This window comes from Melanerpes formicivorus, unplaced genomic scaffold (assembly GCF_026170545.1).
Source record: "Melanerpes formicivorus ecotype bairdi unplaced genomic scaffold, bMelFor1.0.p_v2 SCAF_21, whole genome shotgun sequence".
Lineage (NCBI taxonomy): Eukaryota > Metazoa > Chordata > Aves > Piciformes > Picidae > Melanerpes > Melanerpes formicivorus.
This window is the reverse complement of record NW_027142373.1, coordinates 6747741-6768445: the sequence shown is the minus strand read 5'-3', so window position 1 is coordinate 6768445 and position 20705 is coordinate 6747741. Positions and strand designations below refer to the sequence as shown.

Sequence of the window (20705 nt, the reverse complement as noted above, 5' to 3'; positions counted from 1 at the left end):
CAAATCCAGACCCAGCTGATCTGGTTCCCTTTGGAGGATGTGTGGGGGTGTGTGGCTGTAATTTCAAATTTCCTCTAGTACCACTAGTTTCTGCAGCCTGAGCTTGTGAAGCTGCTGCTCGTAATTAGCGCGGCTCTGCCTGTGCCGATGCAAAGAGTAAATTGCACACCCTGCCTGTGTTTTATCTTAGGAGCAGGAATGGTGGTCGACTGGGAACAAGAAACTGGGCTCCTGATGACATCAGGAGATGTGAGGATAATCAGGATCTGGGACACAGACCGGGAAATGAAAGTACAGGTAACATCTGTGTGTCTGTCCCATTCCTCTTTTCCCATCCTGTGCCATGGGTTACCCCATGCACAGCCAAAGCATTCAAGATTTGTCTGTGGAGAGCTGATGTGTTCTGAAGTTCTTGCTTGCCTGCCTCAGAGTCATGTTAGAAGATAAATAAAAATACAGACATAGGTACTGAGTGTGTCAGGGCTTTCCTGCAAGCTCCTGCTGTGACTGCAGGCAGTGTGCAGCAGTGTTTGGGAAAGCTGAGGCTGTGGAATCCAGGAGCAGGCACTGGGATGCAGGTGATGCTTCCTATTAGCATGTACCTGAAATAGTATAGAAATTCTTGAGGAAATGTAGTGGTGAGGGGGGTCAGTGGCAGAGCATTTGGACTTCAGCTTTGCTTCTCCAGGATGCGCACAGAGCTCACTATAGAGCAGCACTGTCATGTGCCTGCCAGCCACAGGTCTGTTTCAGGATAGCTACCTCCACACAAGGAGCAATTACATCCCTGCTCAGCCCCCTCCTGAGCCAGGCCCTTCATGCTCACCAGGACAGAAACAGGAGCATTTCCTCACCATGCTCAGGTCACCTACAGCCAGCAGAATTGTTGCCAGCTTAGACCAGGCTCACGCAGATCAGAAGTTTGCTCGGTGCTGTCTGGCCCCTGGTATCAAAGGATAGAGATCCCTGTGAGCCTGCTGCAGCTCTGTCAGAGGTTCTCTGCAGAGCTCTGCAGACCCAGCACTGGGCACCCCAGGGTGTTCACAGCTCACTTCTGCAATGAAGCAGTGCCAGAGCCATACTGCAGTTGTTCATAACTTCCTGTGTAGTGGGATGGGGCAGAGGCACTGCAAGCGCCGCTGTCAGTCAGAGTCAGGTGCAAGTTCCAAAGAAATCAAGAGAAGCAGCTGGTCTGTGAGAATGGAGTCACCATGCTGGATTACAAAAGAGAAAAAACAAAACAAAACAAAAAAGAAACACCCTGGTTTTCAAAGCTTCTAGAAATTAATTACCCTTCAATGAACATTAATTACAGTACTTTGACCCCGCAATGCAGGATAATTAAGCCTATGTTAATCTCAGTTCCTTCTACGTTTTGTTTTTGCTATGTAAATCAGGGCACAGCAAAATTCAGGAGGTGAAAATCTTTAAGATTGTGATGATTAATGATTGCACTGGAAGCATCCTTAAAAGTATCTTTAGAAAAATGTTGTTTCTCTTTTAATTGCAAAGACTGGTTGGGTGGAAATTCAAGTGATTGAAACTTCCTGACTCAGTAGCCCCAGAAAAGTGAAATTCAGCACAAAGAGCAGCAGAGCTGTGTAATCCCAACTAATAAAGGTGCCTTCCCACTCTTTGAACTTCAAAAAAGTGTACCTTTGGAAGTGTTTGGGCTGTAGCTGAGGGAAGCAAGTCCTTCATTTTCACTTCTGCTGATTGTTCCTGCTTCAAAGGCAGGAGCTGGCTTTCAGTGGAGGAGCTGCTGAGAACAGCCCTGGAGGTTGGTGCCTCCAGCCAGCAGCTGCTGCAGCTGTGAAGAGCAGCTGGGAAAGGTGAATGTGCACAGAAGCAGAAATAGGACTGAAGTGTGGAATTAGCTAATGCCTCCTGATTGATACCCTACTTTGCCAGTGCTGCTTCCTTTTTTTCACCTGTTCTAATTGAAAATATTTTTCCTCACAGCAGCCATAGATATTTTAACAAACAATTCTTTAGCTTACAGCAAGGAAGAAGGGGAAGGGAGTTGGAGCCACACCATGTTCCCAGCACGGCTGTCCTTGCAAGCTCCAAACTTCTTCTCTGTCATTTTTTCAGTACACAAAGTGTCTGGAATCTAATTAGATAAACCTGGGTCTGCTTGTCCTATGTCCTAAAGCAGGGACTGATAGGTGACCCAGCAATGGCTTGCTTTCTCTTGTGTAAGTGATTCTCTGGTGCTGTGTTGTAGCTGGGCAGCTTGTTGTGTGTCTGAAGCTCCTGTGTCCACTTGGATGTTGTTGAAGCGCATCAGAGCTGCCTGCCCATCACCTGAAGAATCATAGAATGGCTTGAGTTGGAAAGGACCTTTAAGATCATCTAGTTCAAATCCCCCTGCCATGGTCACAGACACCTCCCACTACTCAAAACCTCATCCAGCCTGGTCTTAATCACTTCCAGGGATGAGGTGTCCACAACTTCTCTGGGCAACCCATTCCATTGTCTCACCACCCACATAATAAAGAACTTCCTCCTCATGTCCAATCTAAATCTGCCTGCCCTAGCTCTAAACTATTGCCCCTATCACCACCTGCCTTCAAGGAAGAGGAAGGTTGTTACTCACACAGTCCAAGCATAATCTACGCAGTCTGGCCCATTTGCAGCAGCCAGGGAGGCTCTGCAGAGGTGTAGCAATGACCCTAATGGTGAAGGGAAGTGTTTGAAGAAAGGGAATTTAAAACATTAGAGGAAACTGCAAGAGATGGCCTTCATTGAGGACAACTAGAGCCATCCTGGCTAGAGGGAAATGCATTCCAGTAAAATTATTTCATTGTTTTCAGGGGACCAGCTGTGGTTTTGGTCTGGTACAGACAAAGGAAGGAAAAAACAAACTTCTTTTACAAGAATCATTTACATAACTTCCTAGAAAATAACTTCCCAGAACTTGATTTGGGTGTTGATCCCCTGCACAAAAAGGGGCAACACTTTACAGCTTTGTACCTAATACCTTACAGCTCTGTTGGACCTTCTTTTGTGTGGGGATTACCTGCAGCATGCTGTGTGTTTGGGTTTATAGGTGCTGTTACATACAACAGGAGGAGTTTCTGCCTTCTACAGGTGTATTTGACATGCTACTTCTCCAGACATACTGGCCCCTCCTGTCATTCCAATGGCATTTACAACTTGTACACAACAAAGGTGGTTTCTGGACTCCTGGCCATTTCTTTTAACTCATTAGATGTTCTTACTAGAGAATAATGTCAGCTCCTTCCCAAAACAGACCTTGGCTTTGGGTTTAGAAAGCTGAATTGGTCACAAAAGTTGTTTTTTTTTTTCCTGGAATGTGTGCCTGAAGCTCCTGTGTCCACTTGGGTGTTGTTGAAGAGCATCAGAGCTGCCTCCCCATCACCTGAAGAAGGGAAGCATGTCTGCATCACCTGGATGCATTACTGAACAAAAGAATGCTGTAAAAGATTCACCTTTAAAACAACTGGGACCTGGCTCTGTGGGTTGAACTGTGGGATTTGTGGCTCAGACACATGGCAGCAGCATTAACTGTCATCTCCAGGGTCACCACCTCCTCATTCCTGGCCGCATCAAGAGAACCTGGTGGAAGACTCCACAGTGACACAGTGTCTCAGCGTTCTGAGTGCCCAGTGGAAATCCTGGTTTAGTTTGGGAGCAATTTACAGGATAGGGAAGGGAAGAGGGAGGGGCCAGTGGGTCCATCTAGTTTAGGACCTGGACTGTAGTGATTTGAAGACAAGTCATGGTCTCAGCTTGGTGTTGGTGTGCTCTCTCCTCAGGATATCCCCACTGGAGCTGACAGCTGTGTCACCAGCCTCTCATGTGACTCTCATCGCTCGCTCATCGTGGCAGGGCTGGGTGATGGCTCCATTCGTGTCTTTGACAGGAGGATGGCTCTGAGTGAATGGTAACTCCCTGCCCTTCCCAGGCTTGGATCCTCATGTGTCCTCCTACTCCTCCCCTTCAAAACATTTCTCTGCTTGTTCTCCAGCCGTGTCATGACCTACCGAGAGCACACAGCCTGGGTGGTGAAAGCCTACTTGCAGAAGCATCCTGAAGGCAACATCATGAGTGTCAGGTAGGAAAGGGTTTACTATTTGAGATGTGGTTGTTGTTTTTTTTTTCTTATACACAGTTTGGTTTTCTGTTTAAATTCTGCCTATGGTATTTCAAGAGCTCAGAGGGTAAAGCTCTTTAGTGTGACATTTGCTTCAGTAATGAAGTCCTGCTCCATACTTGGTGGAGGGAAGGCAGACAGAAATGTGAAGCTTTCTTTGGAAGCCTGTCGAGTGTGGCTTGAGAGTAAACAAGGAGGCATCTTTGCTGAAATCACTATCACGAGGCATGTGAGGGAGGAATCAAGTGAACCAGAAACCTAAGCTAGATATAGTGTGTCTTAGGGTGGTTGTTCTTGATTGCCAACATCTCTGGAGGGTCATTTGCGAGGGAACATGAGAAGAAAGGTTGATGTTGCATCTGTTGGGCATATTGCTATGCAGGATTACTTTGCTGTCTAGCAATTTTCTACACATAAATCCATTTCTGCTGTCTGGTAAATACTGTGGAGAGAGCAGCATATACTTATTTGGCCATTAAGGAACAGCAGAATATAATTTATTGTCACAAAGCCACTGTGTGCACATAAAGAGGCTCTTTTTCTTGATTACAAAATGGAAACAAAACAATTTTCTGGGATTCTGAACATTCCTGGGGGGGGGGGATGGGCCAGCAAAAATGTATTAAGATTTTCAGAAAGGGGATTATGTGATGCAGCTGCCAGATTTGTCGAGCTCACATATTAGAGTTTTTAATCTTCCTTTCTGTAATCTCCTTCAACAATCCCAGGGGTCAGGCCTGTGTGCTTGGCCAGCCTGGCTCTGAAGGCTCTTTTTCTCCCATCTCCTCAGAGCCATTTCCAGCACATGATGCTTTCTCTCCAGATTGAGGAGGTATGAGGCAATGTTGTGCTTCAAAAGGCAGGTGTGATTTCATCCCCAAGGGACTCAGTTTGTTGAGACAATCCACCTAGCTCTGTGTCTCCCACCTCACTCTCATGTTCAGCTGACAGCAAGATCCAAGAAAAACATTAGGACGTAGCAAGGTCTTAGCCTAGCTGTTTCCTGAAAACCTTGAAGATGTTGTGTTGCTTGTGGGACAGTTCCTTGAACCTCAGCAGAACTTCTCTGGACCAGAGGCAGGAGTTGGTAGCACAGGTCTGGTGCCTGAGCTGGGTCCTGGCTCTCCATTGCCCGGTGCTGTTTCACCACAAGATGCTGATCCATGTGCTCATGCCACCACTCATTACCCTGCAGCTCTGCTTCTGTCAGGCTGACAACAGTGCCAGGAAAGGTCCTAAACACTTTCTGAATACCCTGGATTAGTAGCTGAGCTGCTGATGACTTCTTGTGGCCTGCTGTTGTTCAGCTGGGGTGTGTTTTCTGGTGCAGTCCCTCAGCACAGAACCTCACTTCCATGTCAAAGCTCTTGCATGGCCTTCCAATACATTCAGAGCCATCTTGAATTTAATGATGTGACAACTGGAGATGCAGCTTCTTCTGATGACACAAGTAATCATTCTGGTCAGTGTTAGGTATTCTAGAGGTAAGGAAACTGAAAGCAATACACTGCTTTTGCCTTTGTTGTCCTTAACGTTGTGAAACTTGTGTGTTGGCAGTGTGAACTGTTTTGGTTGGAAAGGATCTCAGGGACCCAGAGGTACTGGTTGAGAGTAGGCTGAATATGAACCAGCAGTGTGCCCAGGCAGCCAAGAAGGCCAATGGCATCCTGCCCTGCATCAGGAACAGTGTGGCCAGCAGGACCAGGGAGGTCATTCTTCCCCTGTACACCACACTGGTTAGGCCACACCTTGAGTCTTGTGTCCACTTCAGGGCCCCTCAGTTTAGGGAAGATGTTGACTTGCTGGAAGGTGTCCAGAGAAGGGCAACAAAGCTGGTGAGGGGGTTGGAGCACAAGCCCTATGAGAAGAGACTGAGGGAGCTGGGATTGCTTAGCCTGGAGAAGAGGAGGCTCAGGGGAGACCTTATTGCTGTCTAAAACTACCTGAAGGAAGGTTGTAGCCAGGTGGGGGTTGGTCTCTTCTCCCAGGCAACCAGCACCAGAACAAGAGGACACAGTCTCAAGCTGCACCGAGGGAGGTGTAGACTGGATGTTAGGAAGAAATTCTTCATAGAGAGAGTGATTGCCCATTGGAATGGGCTGCCTGGGGAGGTGGTGGAGTCACCATCACTGGAGGTGTTTAGGAGGAGACTTGATGGGGTGCTTGGTGCCAAGGTTTAGTTGATTAGACGGTGTTGGATGATAGGTTGGACACGATGATCTCAAAGGTCTCTTCCAACCTGGTCTATTCTATTCTGTTCTGTTCTATTCTATTCTATCAAGTCCAACCATTGGCCTGCCATCACCACATCGCAAAGTGCCATGTCCACACGTTTCTTGAACACCTCCAGGGATGATGACTCCACCATCTCCCTGGGTGCCAAAAGCCTGACTTCTGCTGCCAGCAGAATAAGGTCTGATGAGTTGAGTTTGAAGTTGATTTCCATGAGAGACTTTGTTTGTCTTCCTGCACATGAGTCCACCAGCAGCTCAGAAGAGCAGATGTACCATAGCAGCACCTTCAGTCCTCAGTTCCAGTAGGAGAAGATTCACCTTCTTCACTTCTAGCAGCTGTGATTCTCCTGATGCATTTCAGAGGTGTCACTTAACAACATGAAATCCTTTCTGTTTGAAAGGTGCTTGATGTACCAAGCACAGCATCTTGCCTCCACCACTCTTGCTTTCCTCATCCTGTATCCCCTGATGAAGCCATTAGCAGGACTGACACATGGCCTGAGCATTGGCAGGCTCTCTTATGCCCGGTCCCAGAGTACTTTGGACAGCCAGGACTTGTGCATCTGTGTCCACATTTGGTGTAATGGATGGTACCAGCAGATCCCATCTGGTTAGAGCCTTCTAATACAATTTCCTAGTGTGAGCAGGAGCAGGAATTGGGGTCTGACATGCAGCTCAGTGTATTGAGTATGACACAACACTAAAGGCTCTTACAGCCTTGACGAGCTGGAAGCAATAAAAGTAATAATGGATCACCCCTGAGGGCAGAGGCAGAGCTGTTTGCACAGCTCTTAATGTCTTGTGGTTGGTACCAACTCTGAGTGGCACTGGTGGGAATTCAGCCATGCTGGTGGAGAAGGGGAGGGCGTGTGTCTCCTCAGTCCTCCTTTTCTGGTCGAGGTGCTGAGCCCACAGGCAGGCATACAGCTCCATTCCCTGGGATTTAGAATCCAGTTTGGGAACAGCCTGACGTTGTGAAACTTGTGTGTGTTGGCAGTGTGAACGGAGATGTGCGGTTCTTTGACCCCCGGATGCCAGAGTCCATGAAGGTCCTTCAGATAGTCAAAGGGCTGACAGCCCTTGACATTCACCCACAAGCCAACCTCTTTGCATGGTAAGTTCTTGTTTCATCTCTTGTATCCATCAGGGGACAGCCTCTTTTCAGTGGTGGGCAAGTGATAGGGCAAGGGGCAGCAGTCACAAAGTAGAGCACAGGAAGTTCCGCTGAAACACAAGTAAAAGCTTCTTCACTTTGAGGATGGCAGAGCACTGGAGCAGGCTGCCCAGAGAGGCTCCTTCTCTGGAGAGATTCCAAACCCACCTGAACAGTCCTGAGAAACCTGCTGTGGGTTACCCTCCTTTAAGCAGGAGAATTGGACTAGATGATCTCCAGAGGTCACTTCCAGCCCCCACCATGCTGGGATTCTGTGATCCCTAGGGTGAACAGAGAGGCCAGTTCATCTCTGCAGACATCTTTCATGGGGTTTGGTTGGGGTTTGGGTTTTGTTGTAGCTTCTTTCCCATGTTTGCAGCTCAGGAATGATATCTGCTGCATACATTAGTGAGGCCTTTGCACTGGTGACTGGCAGTGAATGGTGGAGGGTCTCACACCCCCATGTCAGATCCTGGTTCAAAGTCAACATTTATATTTTGGGGCTCTGAGTGGGGACCAGCAACTGCTCCACAGCCATCTGACAGGGATGGTTGGGGGACCTGCTCCCAGTGCATGTGTGCATCAGCTCCCCACATTACCCCATCTCAGTGTAGGAGGTGCCTCTGGTTCCAGCCCTTCTGGAAGTCTCTGCACTGTGGTTGCCGTGGTACAGTTGAAGTCAGTCTCCCCGCTTTCAGGACCTCATGGCACACTGGTTTCATGAACATTTCAGCTGGGAAAGAGGGCTGTAGGCAACAGTGCTGTTGATCCCACACCATTCTGGGTGGCCTCATGTTCTCTTGGTTCCCTTCCAGTGGCTCAATGAACCAGTTCACTGCAATCTACAATGGGAATGGGGAGCTGATCAACAATATCAAATACTATGATGGTTTCATGGGACAAAGAGTTGGAGCCATCAGCTGCCTGGCTTTCCATCCTCACTGGGTCTGTATTATCTCTTTGGATTTTGGAACTTGTGTTTCTTAGTTAATGGAAGAGGGAAGGGCACAGAGACTCCTCTAGCACTGCAAGGTGCTGCCCAGCCATACTTTCTGAGGATGCTTTGAGCCTGACTCTGCCCAGGTCCTCAGTGCTTGTCCTCCAGGCATCCCTGATGACCACACTGGTGGTGCTGCCAGTTTGTGGTGTGCACTTGAGACTAGAACAGGGCTCCCACCAGCTAAGCCTTTTTAACTTGCAGATCAATTTGATATACTGTTCCACATTCCTCCCCATCTCTCTGGGCCTGCAGCCTGGCTCAGCTCCCTGGCTCTTGCCACAGCAGTTGTCCAAGCTGAGTGTGCCTGGAGCTGAGTGGAGAGGTGCAGCCTCTCACTTCCCAGCACACAAAATTTGATGTGCTTATTTATTCCCTGCCTCCTCTTGCAGTTGGTGGGCTCACCCTCGTGTCCCTGGGGCTGCTTTTACAGCACCTTACGTCAGGCTTTAGGAAGACCTGATGCTGAAAAACCGCACGTCAGAAAAAAAAGGAGAGACCTGCAGAAATTAAAGGCATAAGCTGCTGAAGTCTAGAATGAATCAGAGGAGAAAGGACATGTTGGAATATGTCACAGCTGAGGTGGCTCTGCAGTAGCTGTTAGAGGCAGGATCTGGTTCCTACTTAATTAGGAGGCAGGTGCCCATCTGCTTTATGGACTTGTGCTCACCCAGAGAGGAGAATAAATGAAGGAGATTGAAAGCTTGAGAAAAACGACGTGAAGGGACAGGAGAAGCAGGAGGAGGTTAAAGAAGGCATTTAGAGAGAGAGTTATTTTAGAAACCTGCAGATCAGAACACAAATATTTAATATGTAATGGGAATGACAAAGGGAGGAGAGGGAGGGAGAGCATGCTGAAGACAGCGAGGTTAAAGGCAAGCTCAGCTCCTCAGGTTTGCAGAAGTTAAAAGAGTGATTTTTCGCTGTCCTGCAGGCTGGGGGATGGGGACAGAAGGGGCTAAACATTACAAATGTTTTGCTCTTTTCAATAAGCAAACCAACCAAGCCCTGTCCAGCCCAGGTCTCCATGGCTGGGATTGTTCTGGGCCTCTCACTGGAGGCAATGCTAATTTTCAGTCCGGGCCGGTTCCTAACCAGCAGCTTTGCGGTCGTTTAGAAAAATTATGTTAGCAGTTGGCAACTAATAGTCACCATAATTTCTTTCCCCTCTGGCTGAAATGGGTCTATAACTCGCTGGGACGAGGGAGGTGCTGGCAGCACTGCCGTCAGAGCTGCGTTGGCAGATGCGCTTCAGAGCTTGGGAGCACCTGGGTGTTCCTGGGCTAAATGTCGGCCGGGGGTGCGCCTCCCCCCTCGCTGCCTGACACCCGGCCGCTCACCTCCCCTCTGTGCTCTTTCCACAGCCTCACCTGGCAGTTGGGAGCAACGACTACTACATCTCGGTGTACTCGGTGGAGAAGAGGATCAGATAACGGCCGGTGGCAGTGGCAGTGGAGCAGGGCGTCCCAGCGGGCAGGGCTGTGTCTCACCCACCGTGTACATAGTGAAATCATCGACTTGAATGTTTAGTGTTGGCTGCTGCTGCAACCCATAACTTGAACAGTTTTGTTCTGACTTAGCTACTGATGATTTTGACAAGGGGAAGAGAGACAATCTCCTTTGTTCTTCCTTTTTTCCTTTTTTCCCCCTCTTTTTCCTTTTCTTCTTTTTTTTTCTGGTTTTTTTTTCCTTTCTTTTTTCTTTTTCCCCCTTTCTCCTTTTCTCCCTTTTTCTCTTTTTCTTTTTTTACCTTTTTTTTTCCTCTTTTTTTCCTCTTTCTTCCCCCCCCCCAGCTGTATCCTCTCAAAGCTACAGAAAAGGACCTTTTTCTTTTTTGTTCCCAGTGGTTGGCTTCTCCGTTAGAAACACGGCTCCTGAGCTTGAAGGGACTGGACGAGGCAATACCCTTGGAAAAGGGCTTTCTTGGTTTAGTCTTTGTTTCTTTGTTTTGCTGGAGTGTAGGAAGTCAGGACTCACCTACAGCTCCATGCATTCAACCAGACCACGGGACCCCTCCAGCTGCTGCCTAGCCTCTGCCAGACAGGGATTCCTCCATGGGGCAGCGAGACCTGAGCTGTCCACCTGCACAACAATGTGAGTGCTTCTGCACTGCCCAAGTGTGGGCAAGGCCAGCAGGAGAGTGTCTCCCCTGCATGAACCTGATCCTCTCTGCAGCATCCTCTCCAGTGGAAGCATAGACAGAAGGCAACTTGGTGGCAAGGAGAGGCAGGAACCTTGAGGAGATGACAGGAGCAGGGCAGGATGCCACCATACACACAAGAAGAAGAGGGAAGAAAGAGAAGGAACATCTCTAACATCCCCACAAGCCTGGAACAAGTCACTCAGTAACCACTTGCTACATGCACATGGTGCTGGTGGGGAGGTTTGGGGTATCTCAGTCACCGTTACTTCTGCAGTCAATTGTCCTTCTGCCCATGGTGAACTCCACAAACACATCTGACAGCCTAGGAGCTTTCTACCCAGCCAGTGAGAGAAGCTCCAGATTCAAGCCACAGGCTTCCATTTGCTCCCATGTGCTACTACTCAACAAGGTGATGGTCAGGAGAATTTGCACACTTACTGCTGTGTGTCTGCAGCTGCATGCTCCGTGTGGACCTGGCTGTGGCTTGCCTGTTGTCTCTGCAGAACTGGGTGTGTAACTACATGTGATCTGAGCACAAGAGAATCACTAAAGAGGGGGAAGGCAGCAGGGCCTCCTGCTTTGAGCAGAACAGCTTTGACCCAGCTGCCTAGGGGAAAGCCGGCTCCATCTTCTGCACCTTCCTTCTGATTAATGAATGTTTCAGTCCCTGGAAATCTGCCATGGGTCTGGAGACAGCTGTGGGGAAGGGGGAGGCAAAGCCAGAAGGCAGGTTTCTTTCAGGCTCCATTGAGGGGCAATTTAGCTGGCCAAGAACAGAACTTGCACTGTGCAAACACCACTGTGGTGACAAAGGGAGACCTGCTGAGTCCAGAAGTCCCTATTCTTTCTCCCAGCCAGTACCACAGGGGCTGCAGGCCCCCAGCAAACTCTGCTAGTGATGGCACTGACACTGAAGCAAATGCTGATGAGGGAAAGGGTGAGAAATGTTCTCTCCCTGTGCTGGTGGCAGCTTCACCTCTGCCATGACGCCCGTGGAGCATGTCTGACCTGTCACTGCTCCTTATACACCAGAGAACTGTTTTCTATATGTGTAGAGACAGCCAGGCCACACAGGGGTTGTGGAGGTGGCCTGGTGGCTGTCCCAGACTCACTGCAGGGAATCCCAATGTGAAGTGCTGCATGCTCATCTGGATACTGGCCGTGCTGAGGGCCCTTGAACCATGGAGGTGGAGCAGATGCTGAAGGTTGGGTGCTGCGTCCTTACCCTGAGCACCATCACTGTGCCCTCCTGTAGCAGGGAGGCCGAGGGCCACTTCACAGGGCGACGAATCAAAGGCTTTAAAACTTGAGAAAAACTACCTAAAAGTCCACTTTGAAGTTACCAAAAGTTAATTATGACCTAACAGAGCTGTGCCTCTCCCCAGCCCGCTCCTGCGCTGCTCTCAGCGGTATGCAGCTCCTCCACCCTGCCTGTGCCCAGGGGCTGGCAAGCGTGGAGCCCGAGTTTGGGATCTACACCTAACTGATTAACTTAACACAGCTTACAGAAACAAAACCAACAAAACCCACGGTAGATTTTTAACTTCTATCAGTGTATTTGTGAGAGGAACAAGGGTAAACCTGGCACAGTGCAGAGGTGAGTGGTGGGGGAAGCTGCTGCTCCTCGCCAGCCAGCCCGCCCCAGGGCCAGGAGATGAGTTTTTAACTAACTCGACCTGTTGAGCTTTTCATCCTTAAGTGTGTGCTTGTGTGGCTGGGCTGTATTTTCACAGGTCTGATGCAGAGATTTCAATCATGGAAGTTGAACCCAAGGACTCTGGAGAGCATCCTACCTTCAAAGTTCACTTATCTCTATTTATTTTACAAAAATTAAAATTAAAAAAAAAAAATAAATAAAATAAATATATATTAAAAGAAAAAAAAAAAAAAGAAAGGAAAAAAAAAAGAAAGAAACAAAAAAAAAACACCCAACCAACCCCCCCCCGAGCCCCACACGATTGTAATGTGAGAGTAAAACAATGACAAATAAATGGTTAATAAAAAAGAAATGCAGAAACACTTCCCAGCCTGAGGATAGTTGCCTGGGACAGAAGTGGGGAAGGGAGAGGAACCAAATTGTGTTCAAGGTGAGAGCTGGGGTGGCTCTGGGGAGTTTCCCTGTGGAGAAAAGGCTGGTGGCAGGTGGAGACCCTGGCAGAAAGGCTCTCGTCCAAGCCCAAGTCACCGCTGCCGAGGCTCAACATTTCTCCTTTGCAGCTCTACGGAGAGGGGTGTGTGTAGGTCTGAGCCCCAAATCCAGCTGGTGTGGTGATTGTGGCCTTCACAGCACTGTCCCCTCCCTGTCCCCAGCCCAGGGTGTCCTTTTCACCAGCACCATGACCAATCTCGGTACAGTCCCGGTAGGTCGTGGCTGGAACACTGAATGCCAACCAGCATCACACCTTCCAGTTCTGGGGCCACTGGTGAAAGCACAGTGGGGCAAGGAGTCTCTCCTGGCTGGAACCAGAGGGTAGGAAGAGCTGTCGGGATGACCATCAAAGCCACCAAGATGTGGGTCGTGTCCCTGCTGCCCCCTGGGGTCATGGTCATGGAAGCACTGGGCATCCGCCTGGGCACCGGTGGGGTGAAATGGCACATGGCTCCCTGGGACCCTGGCCCTGGGCACCCTCTCCCACACAGGTTTCATTTCTGCTGTTTGTCACCGGGACCTGGCTGCGGCTCAGCGTCATGGTCACGAGAGGGCCACGCTGCCTTCTCCAGAGGCAAGACCATAACGAGGGACGTGGTGCAAAGCAAGGGCTTGGATGGTCGGGAAACCGCCGCGCCCCCACAGCGCTCCCCGGTGGCCTTTGTGGGCTGCTGCGCCGCTCTCACGTTCGCCTTTGCGTTCTGCCGGGCCGGGCCCTGTGCGGCCGCCGTCGGTGGGCGGGGCCGGAGCGGCGCCGGGGCTGGGCGGTGCGGCCGCGCCGCCCGGGGCAGGAGCGGCGGCGCCGGGGCCATGGGGAACCTCTTCGGGAGGAAGCGGCGGAGCCGCGTCACCGAGCAGGACAAGGCGGTGCTGGTGAGGGCGGAGCTGGGCTCGGCGCGGTGGGGCGAGCTGGGGGAGCCCTGGCACCGGAGACAGCCAGGCCGGGGCGCGGAGAAAGCTGGGCCGGGGCCGCGGAGGAGGCAGGGCCCGTCTCGGTCAGCGCCGGCGCGTTCCGCTGCGCAGGGAGCGCTGGAGCCGCTGTCACCGGGCCTGCCGCCGCCCTGCTCGGCCTGAACTTAGCCCTCGAGCGGCTGCCAGCTCCGGGGCGCTCTTACTGCTGCTGCTCGCCGAACCCCCGCGCAGCTGAGGGGGCACGGAAGGGTGGAGGCGGCGAAGCGGGGCGATCCTGTCCCTTTAACGGCGGCTGCTGGTGTAACCCCTGTTTCTGGCACGGCGGGAAGAGACCGGACCCGTGCGAGAGGGCAGGAGGGTTGTAGGAGCGCTCCGGGAGCGCTGGGACCATCCGGGCTCAGTTGTGACTGTCTGCTCCTCTCCGTCCTGCAGCAACTGAAGCAGCAGCGGGACAAGCTGAAGCAGTATCAGAAGCGGATAAGCCAGAACCTGGAGCGGGAGCGAGCCCTGGCCAGGCAGCTGCTGAAGGACGGCAAAAAAGAGTGAGCCAGGACGGGTCCTCTCTGCCAGGGGGTGCTGAGGTCTGGCCCGAGCAGGGAGTGTCAGTCCCAAACTCGGGATTGTTTCTCTGGAAATGAAGTTACTGACTCCTTGGTATCTATGAGCTGTGGGGGTAGTTACAGAGTCTTCTTTCAGGAAGGAAGCTTACTTTGATGTTTAATACTTAAACCTATGAGAGGCTGCCCATGTTCCATGGCTGGTCTTAAATCAGGTGGTCAAAGAGTGCTTCTTTACCACAGTGCCAGTGGCACATCCAGATGCTGTGTAAGTGGCCATCTCTCACCTCATTTGCTGTCTGCATTGTAAGCCTTTTGCCCAGAGACTGTGGTTTACTTTGCTCCAGCACAACTGCCCCAGGGAAATCTTAAATCCACAGCACACACCTCTAAATTTTCAGGCACTGGATTAGCAGATTTATGCTTTAGTTGCTCATTTTTATACTTCCCAGGAGCAGTTCAGAGTTGTCCTTTAGTTCACACATGAGTTCTTTCCTATTTTGGAAACAGGCATGGCTTTGATGTGATTCTTTTAGGCTTATTTGCTTTCATCTGTGCTGAGATTTCCTGCTCCTGTTTTCCTTCAGGAAAGCTATGCTCTTGCTGAAGAAGAAACGCTACCAAGAGCAACTTCTAGACAAAACAGAAAACCAAATCAGCAACTTGGAGAGGATGGTGAGTGAGCAGCTGGCTCTGTGTGCCCAGTGTGAGCCTTTTGTCTCCTGTCGATGTTCCTCTTGATTGTGTGGAATCACATTTTAACTGTCAAGCCCTAAGAGGTCTTCTGAAGGGCAGGTGTCTGAAATTCTACATGTGTCATGACTTAGTATCATAGTATCAGTCAGGGTTGGAAGGGACCACAAGGATCATCTAGTTCCAACCCCCCTGCCATGGGCAGGGACACCCCACACTAGATCAGCCTGGCCAGAGCCTCATCCAGCCTGGTTTTAAACACCTCCAGGGATGGGGCCTCGACCACCTCCCTGGACAACCCATTCCAGGGTTTCACCACTCTCATGGTGAAGAACCTCCTCCTCACATCCAGCCTGAATCTCCCCACCTCCAGCTTCATTCCATTCCCCCTAGTCCTATCACTACCTGAGATCCTGAGAAGTCCTTCCCCAGCCTTCCTGTAGCCCCCTTCAGATACTGGAAGGCCACAGTGAGGTCACCTCGGAGCCTTCTCTTCTGCAGACTGTACAGCCCCAACTCCTTCAGTCTGTCCTCATAGGAGAGGTGCTCCAGCCCTCTGATCATCCTTGTGGCCCTTCTCTGGACACCTTCCAGCACCTTCACATCCCTCTTGTAATAGGGGCTCCAGAACTGGACACAGTACTCCAGGTGGAGTCTCACCAGGGCTGAGTAGAGGGGGAGGATCACCTCCCTCGACCTGCTGGCCACACTTCTTCTGAAGTCTCTGTCCCTGAAGGACCACGTGGGGAAGCTGTTTTGCATCTCGGGGGGGGGATTATGTGTTAAACACATGGTTTGTAAATTGCTCAAACCTTAGTCACAGTATGGACAGCTGCTGTAGAAGCTTCCTTGGGCTTGTCACTGTAGCTTGATTTCAGAAATGGGCGTGATTGTCCAGGAAGCTGTGGCCTCAGCTGTGACTGTCAGCTAGAAAGTCAGTTCCAGGGCTGCTGGGAATGTTTCTGCAGGTGCCTGTGCTAGAGCTTTAGACTATGGGTATAATTGAATCCTCTGTTCACTGGAGAAAGAAACTTGACTGATGCCTTCACAGAGTTTCCCTGCAGATTGTGGCAGTCTGTGTCTGGCTGATGACAGCAATGTGGCAGCCTGTGATGCTTCCCTTGGTCCTTTCTGTTTCAGGTCCAGGATATTGAATTCACCCAGATCGAAATGAAGGTCATTGAGGGTCTGAAAATAGGCAATGAATGTCTGAACAAAATGCACCAGGTGGGTATCACCAAGTCAGCTGGGCACAAGCTTGCTTTGGACTGGGCCAAGTCCTGGCTGTTTGTGGCTGGCTCCCTGCACTCACACCTGGATTTTGGCTCTTTTATTTTTCAGGTTATGTCAATAGAAGAAGTAGAAAGAATAATAGGGGAAACCCAGGATGCTGTGGAGTACCAGAGGGTATGTACTCTGTGTGTGTGAGTAGCTGTGAGCAGGGCCTGCTGCCATCCAGAGTTCCTCTGGTGTGTGCCTTGTGTCAGAAGTGATCAGACTGGGAAGGAAATCTCAAGTGCTGCAGAACAATGTGCTGTTGGTTTTCCTGAGTACTCCTTCACCCCACATTTATGTTGTTCTGTGTGCCTGTACCAGCTCCAGAGCTGCTTCTGCTGGGCTGTGGCTGACTGGAGCATGTCTTGTCCTCTGTTTCATAGCAAATAGACGAGCTGCTGGCTGGCAGCCTGACTGAGGAAGATGAAGATGCCATTCTAGAAGAATTAAACACTATTACTCAGGTAGGCCTGCTGTTCTGCAATTACTTTAAATCCACCTTTCCAGGATGCTGTTTGTGACAGAGGGGACAGTGTCTTGTTCCCCACTCAATAACTTATTTCCTGACAGAATCTGTTTCCCCTGTTTGCACCTATGAACTGTTGTGTTCATCAAAGATCAAGCTCATTGATCCACACACAGAGGTCATTCTCCAACAGGATACTTTTAAGAGTTGTCCTTTGTTTGCTGTCTGTTACAGTCAGCTGATCTCTGTGCTTGCTGGGTAGATGTTCCACTTCACTAGGTGAAGATCTCCAAAGCTCTGGGTGATGCCCAGGTTGCAGTACTCAGTGACTGTGGTCATCTACAACCATCTCTGGTGTCTGTGGCTCTTCCAGACACTAGGTGGAGAGGCTCTGCAGCTGGCATTGGTTTGAGGAGGCTCACAGCTAATACAGGGCCCTCTTAAGTCTCATTTAATAACCAGAAAACCCTCACTGGGCAGTACTGAAGGCCACAACCCTTGCTGCAGACCAGACGTCAGCTCATTTGTGGAATCTCTTACATTGTCACTCGGTTCCCAAAGAGTCTTTGCAGCAAACTGTGCTGTGAGGGTCTGTGCTGGTGTGTGGGGTTTGTGTCATGTGTTGTCTTCAATGTTCTTGCAGGAACAGATGGAGCTTCCAGAAGTTCCTTCAGAGCCCCTTCCAGAAAAGATCCCAGGTATGCTTTCTCTGTTTGCTCTGCAGCTTTGGCTTCTCATGCTCAGTTCCATCCCATAGTTTGAGACCCTTTCCTATTGTAAGTGTTGGCCTAGCAAATGTGAAGGAGCATTAACTTCCTGGTGTAAAGCCCTGCTTACCTGGGCTGTGTGAGCTTACTTCATGGCAGCCCTGACAAATCCAGCTGACCAAAGGGAACCCAAGGCTCAAGTCTCTTCGTTCAGTCAGCATCTGGTCATTGTTCTTGAGGAGTTCTGTTGTATCTGCTGTTCTCAAGTCACAGTTTGTGCTTGCTGTGGGACAGCCAGCTGATTTGAAACACCCTGTGGATGTTCTGTTTTGGAGCTCCATGAGGACCTCTCTGCATGACCCATGCATAGCTCTCTCACACCACCTTGAACTGCTCCCTGCCTGTCATCCCAACACACAGGAGCAGGGCAGGAGCACCTTTTGGTAGCCATAGCTAGTGGCCTCCACACTGCACAAACCTGGATTCCATGGAGGCTCACCACTGCTTGCAGCTCTGGGGACCTTGCTCCGGGTAACAACAGTCATGTGGAGCTGGCTGGATGAGGACTGCAGGAGTCCCACCGTTCCAGGACTGGTGGAACACAAGCTCTGCACAACTGATGATGTGTGTGAGTTTGCTCCTGAGCAATCCAGAACCTCAGCAATGGGATTTGGTCAGCTCCATGTGAAGAGGGAAGTGGGAGAGAGCTTCTGAAGCAGTGACCAAATGACCCATGATGACCTGGTGAGCAAGGAGCCTTCGTAGAGCATCACCAGATGTCTGCCCGTGCTGGAGAACTGAAAGTGAAACCTACTCTTGGAGACAAGCAGTGAGGTGGAGCTGGGCTTGGCTTAGAAGGAAAACTGCTCAAGAATTTATTTCCTGGGACAGCAGAACACAGAACCATAGGTTTGCAGAAGCTGGACCATCTCAGCTTGTGGAAACCAGGGGCTGTAGAGGCCATTTCCTCTGCGTGCAATCTGCCTGGCAGACAGCAGCGCTGTGGGGAATGGGGCTGCCTTCTTTTTAGTGCTTGTTTAGTAGTAAACACAGATCAGATGTCGCCTCTGTGCTGGCAGCAGGGTGGCCAAACAAAATACCATTGCTTCTGCTGCTTGCAGCTGGTTGAGCCTCATTTAGACTCATTAGATCAAAGGGGTGAGGGGAAAAGTTTGTCTGCTGCTCCCCTCTGAGAAGCCACTGCCCTAGATCAGTGTCACTGGGCTGGTGGCTTTCCAAGGTTGTGTTTGGTGTGTCCTGAAACTGTGTTAGTTCTTCAGGTGCTGTGAAGAAGGAGCATGCTCAGTGTGAGAGTTATTTATAACAAACTTTTATTATCTCAGTGACTTTGCAGGTGCTGTGCTGCGAGCACTTACTGCTCTACAGAGGAGTGAATTCTGAGTCCTAGTTCTTCCTCAGGAGGTGACTGGAGCCTGTTTGCATTCTCTGTTTCTGTAACAAGTTTCTTTTTCTTCCACAGAAGCATCACCCATCAAGAACAGGCCAAAACCAGAACTGGTGGCAGCATCTTAACTCCCACTGCTGGGGATTCCCCCACATAACTCGCACCCAGGACAGTTTGCCCTCCCAGCTTGTGCTGGGGACAAACAATGCCTTGGCAGCATCCCAGCTGTGCTGGGCAGATCACGGAGCAGGATTCCCCCTGCAGAGGGGGGAACCTCAGCAGATCTTTTGCTCTTGTATCAAGATTATTTTCTAGTGCTTTCTCCTTTTTTTCTTTCTTTTGTAACTTACATTCTAAACTCACTCAGCTGTGCTGTCTCTGGATTAAACAGCAACTCTCCAACTTCCAAAGCCAAATGCTTTCCTTAGGTTTGATGGCAGTGGTGGAGCTGCCTTTGCTCTGACTGAACCCCCAGGAATTCCCACCCTTGGGAGCATGTTTAAAGCTGCTGTCCTGGGCATCCAGCTGGGCAACAGCAAGCCACTGCCCTCGAGAGCTTTCCAGACCACGCTGGTGTCTGCACTCATCTTGGTCTCTTTGCTTTTCCTTTGCTGACTGTGGAAGGGCTGCCAGTGTCTCTTGTCCTCCTGTAAACCTGGCTGGTGTGCCCGAGGTGCTGAGAGGGCATGGGCAGAGCGCAGGCAGCCTGGGAGAAGGCTCTGGCCTGAGCTTACACAGGCAGCAATGCTCCCTGCTGGGGTTGGAAACGGTTGTCAGCCTTGTGTACAGCCAGCCTGTGCAGGAGGGTGGGCTGAGCAAAATTCAGTCTTCTCTTGGCTTTGTGTCCGTGGGCAGCAGTGCTGAGGGGGGGAAAAGGCTGACCTCCGTGTGAGGTGAAGAGCTGCCCTCAGGCTAGGTGAGAGTCAGAGGCAGTTGGTAACAATTCCCCTGCAGATCCTGCTCAGCCTGCCCACTTCTGGTAACCCCTGATGCTGAGTGAGACCTGGGGTGACAGAAATCTGAGGAGCCTCTTAAAATTGCAGCAAGGAGTCTGCTGCCTACTTGATGAGCCAGGAGTCATCCCCTGTTGGCTCTGCACCATCATCAGAGTTCACCTTCGCAATGTTCAGATCGATTCTGCTTCCAGCTGTCAGCCTGTGTTTGATGTTTCCTCACAGAGCTGGAGACAGGAAAGGTCAGGCTGGAGTGAACACGAGGCTTGTTCTGCTCTAGACATGAGGCATAAAGCTTCTTAAATCAACACTCCAAAGACTCTGCTTTCTGAGTGGTTAGAGGGGATACCTCCTGAGCCCTCTCTGGAGGACAGTCTGGTGCTTCACATGGTGCAGTGAGGCACTCAGCTCTGCTTGGATAGTGAAGTGGTTGCAAAGCTGCCTGGCCAGCCAGGTGGTTGGGCAGATTTAGCTGTTCTTGGAAACAAGCTGGCTTGCCAACTTGCAGATGCTCTTCAGGACACTGCGGAACTTTGTTTATTACATTTTGAAGCCACAATCCTTAATCCTGTTCTGTGACAGCAGAAGAAGGACCAGGGGGTCCTTGGAGACACTCAGTGACTGCCTTTGGGGTTCTGTGATCTGGTGCTAGACAATAAGTGATCCCAGAGCCTGTGCTGCTTGTCAGGTGTTGTGGGCCAGCAGCAGCTCTGGGTTTGGGTAATGCTTTCTGTGTCACCTCTGTTTGTTATGTTCCAAAGACTGGCTGGGGCATCCTCGTCCTCCCATGTGTGTCTTCAAGGCAGCAAGCACCTTGGAGCTGCTCTAGTTTCAATTCCTCTGTGCTCTCTCATGTTTCACAGCAAAGCTGGGGCCCCACCAGCCTTGGAGCCCTGTTTACTAGCTTCAATGAACAAAAACCTCTCTCTGGAATGGGCAGA

The 20705-nt window shown here is 50.5% G+C and overlaps 2 protein-coding genes across 3 annotated transcripts in view; both read left to right on the top strand.

The window, feature by feature from the left end:
- The window catches only part of RPTOR (regulatory associated protein of MTOR complex 1), a 178123-nt gene extending 164759 nt beyond the window's left edge, over nucleotides 1-13364 (top strand). Inside the window, exons 29-34 of one of the 2 annotated variants that reach the window (XM_068151258.1) lie at nucleotides 191-297; nucleotides 3783-3910; nucleotides 3995-4081; nucleotides 7352-7468; nucleotides 8323-8452; nucleotides 9869-13364. In XM_068151258.1, the coding sequence (XP_068007359.1) occupies nucleotides 191-297; nucleotides 3783-3910; nucleotides 3995-4081; nucleotides 7352-7468; nucleotides 8323-8452; nucleotides 9869-9937 (638 nt within the window). In that variant the 3' untranslated portion in view covers nucleotides 9938-13364. The remainder of the gene's footprint in view (nucleotides 1-190; nucleotides 298-3782; nucleotides 3911-3994; nucleotides 4082-7351; nucleotides 7469-8322; nucleotides 8453-9868) is intronic. The other variant, XM_068151257.1, reaches the window with a different exon arrangement.
- A 179-nt stretch (nucleotides 13365-13543) lies between these two features.
- CHMP6 (charged multivesicular body protein 6) lies at nucleotides 13544-19213 on the top strand. Its single transcript, XM_068151256.1, has 8 exons — nucleotides 13544-13669; nucleotides 14141-14250; nucleotides 14853-14940; nucleotides 16099-16185; nucleotides 16300-16365; nucleotides 16617-16697; nucleotides 17343-17397; nucleotides 18887-19213. Exons 1-8 carry the CDS (start codon nucleotides 13607-13609, stop codon nucleotides 18937-18939), a joined length of 603 nt encoding a protein of 200 aa, XP_068007357.1. The 5' UTR covers nucleotides 13544-13606; the 3' UTR covers nucleotides 18940-19213.
- Nucleotides 19214-20705: the final 1492 nt, after the last annotated feature.

Bases quoted from the DNA above. Each gene is read 5' to 3' on its own strand.
- CHMP6 (XM_068151256.1), top strand. From the start codon at position 13,607: ATGGGGAACCTCTTCGGGAGGAAGCGGCGGAGCCGCGTCACCGAGCAG. The intron at 14,251-14,852 runs GTGAGCCAGGAC...GTTTTCCTTCAG, and splicing joins CTGAAGGACGGCAAAAAAGA to GAAAGCTATGCTCTTGCTGA. The intron at 16,366-16,616 runs GTATGTACTCTG...TCTGTTTCATAG, and splicing joins ATGCTGTGGAGTACCAGAGG to CAAATAGACGAGCTGCTGGC.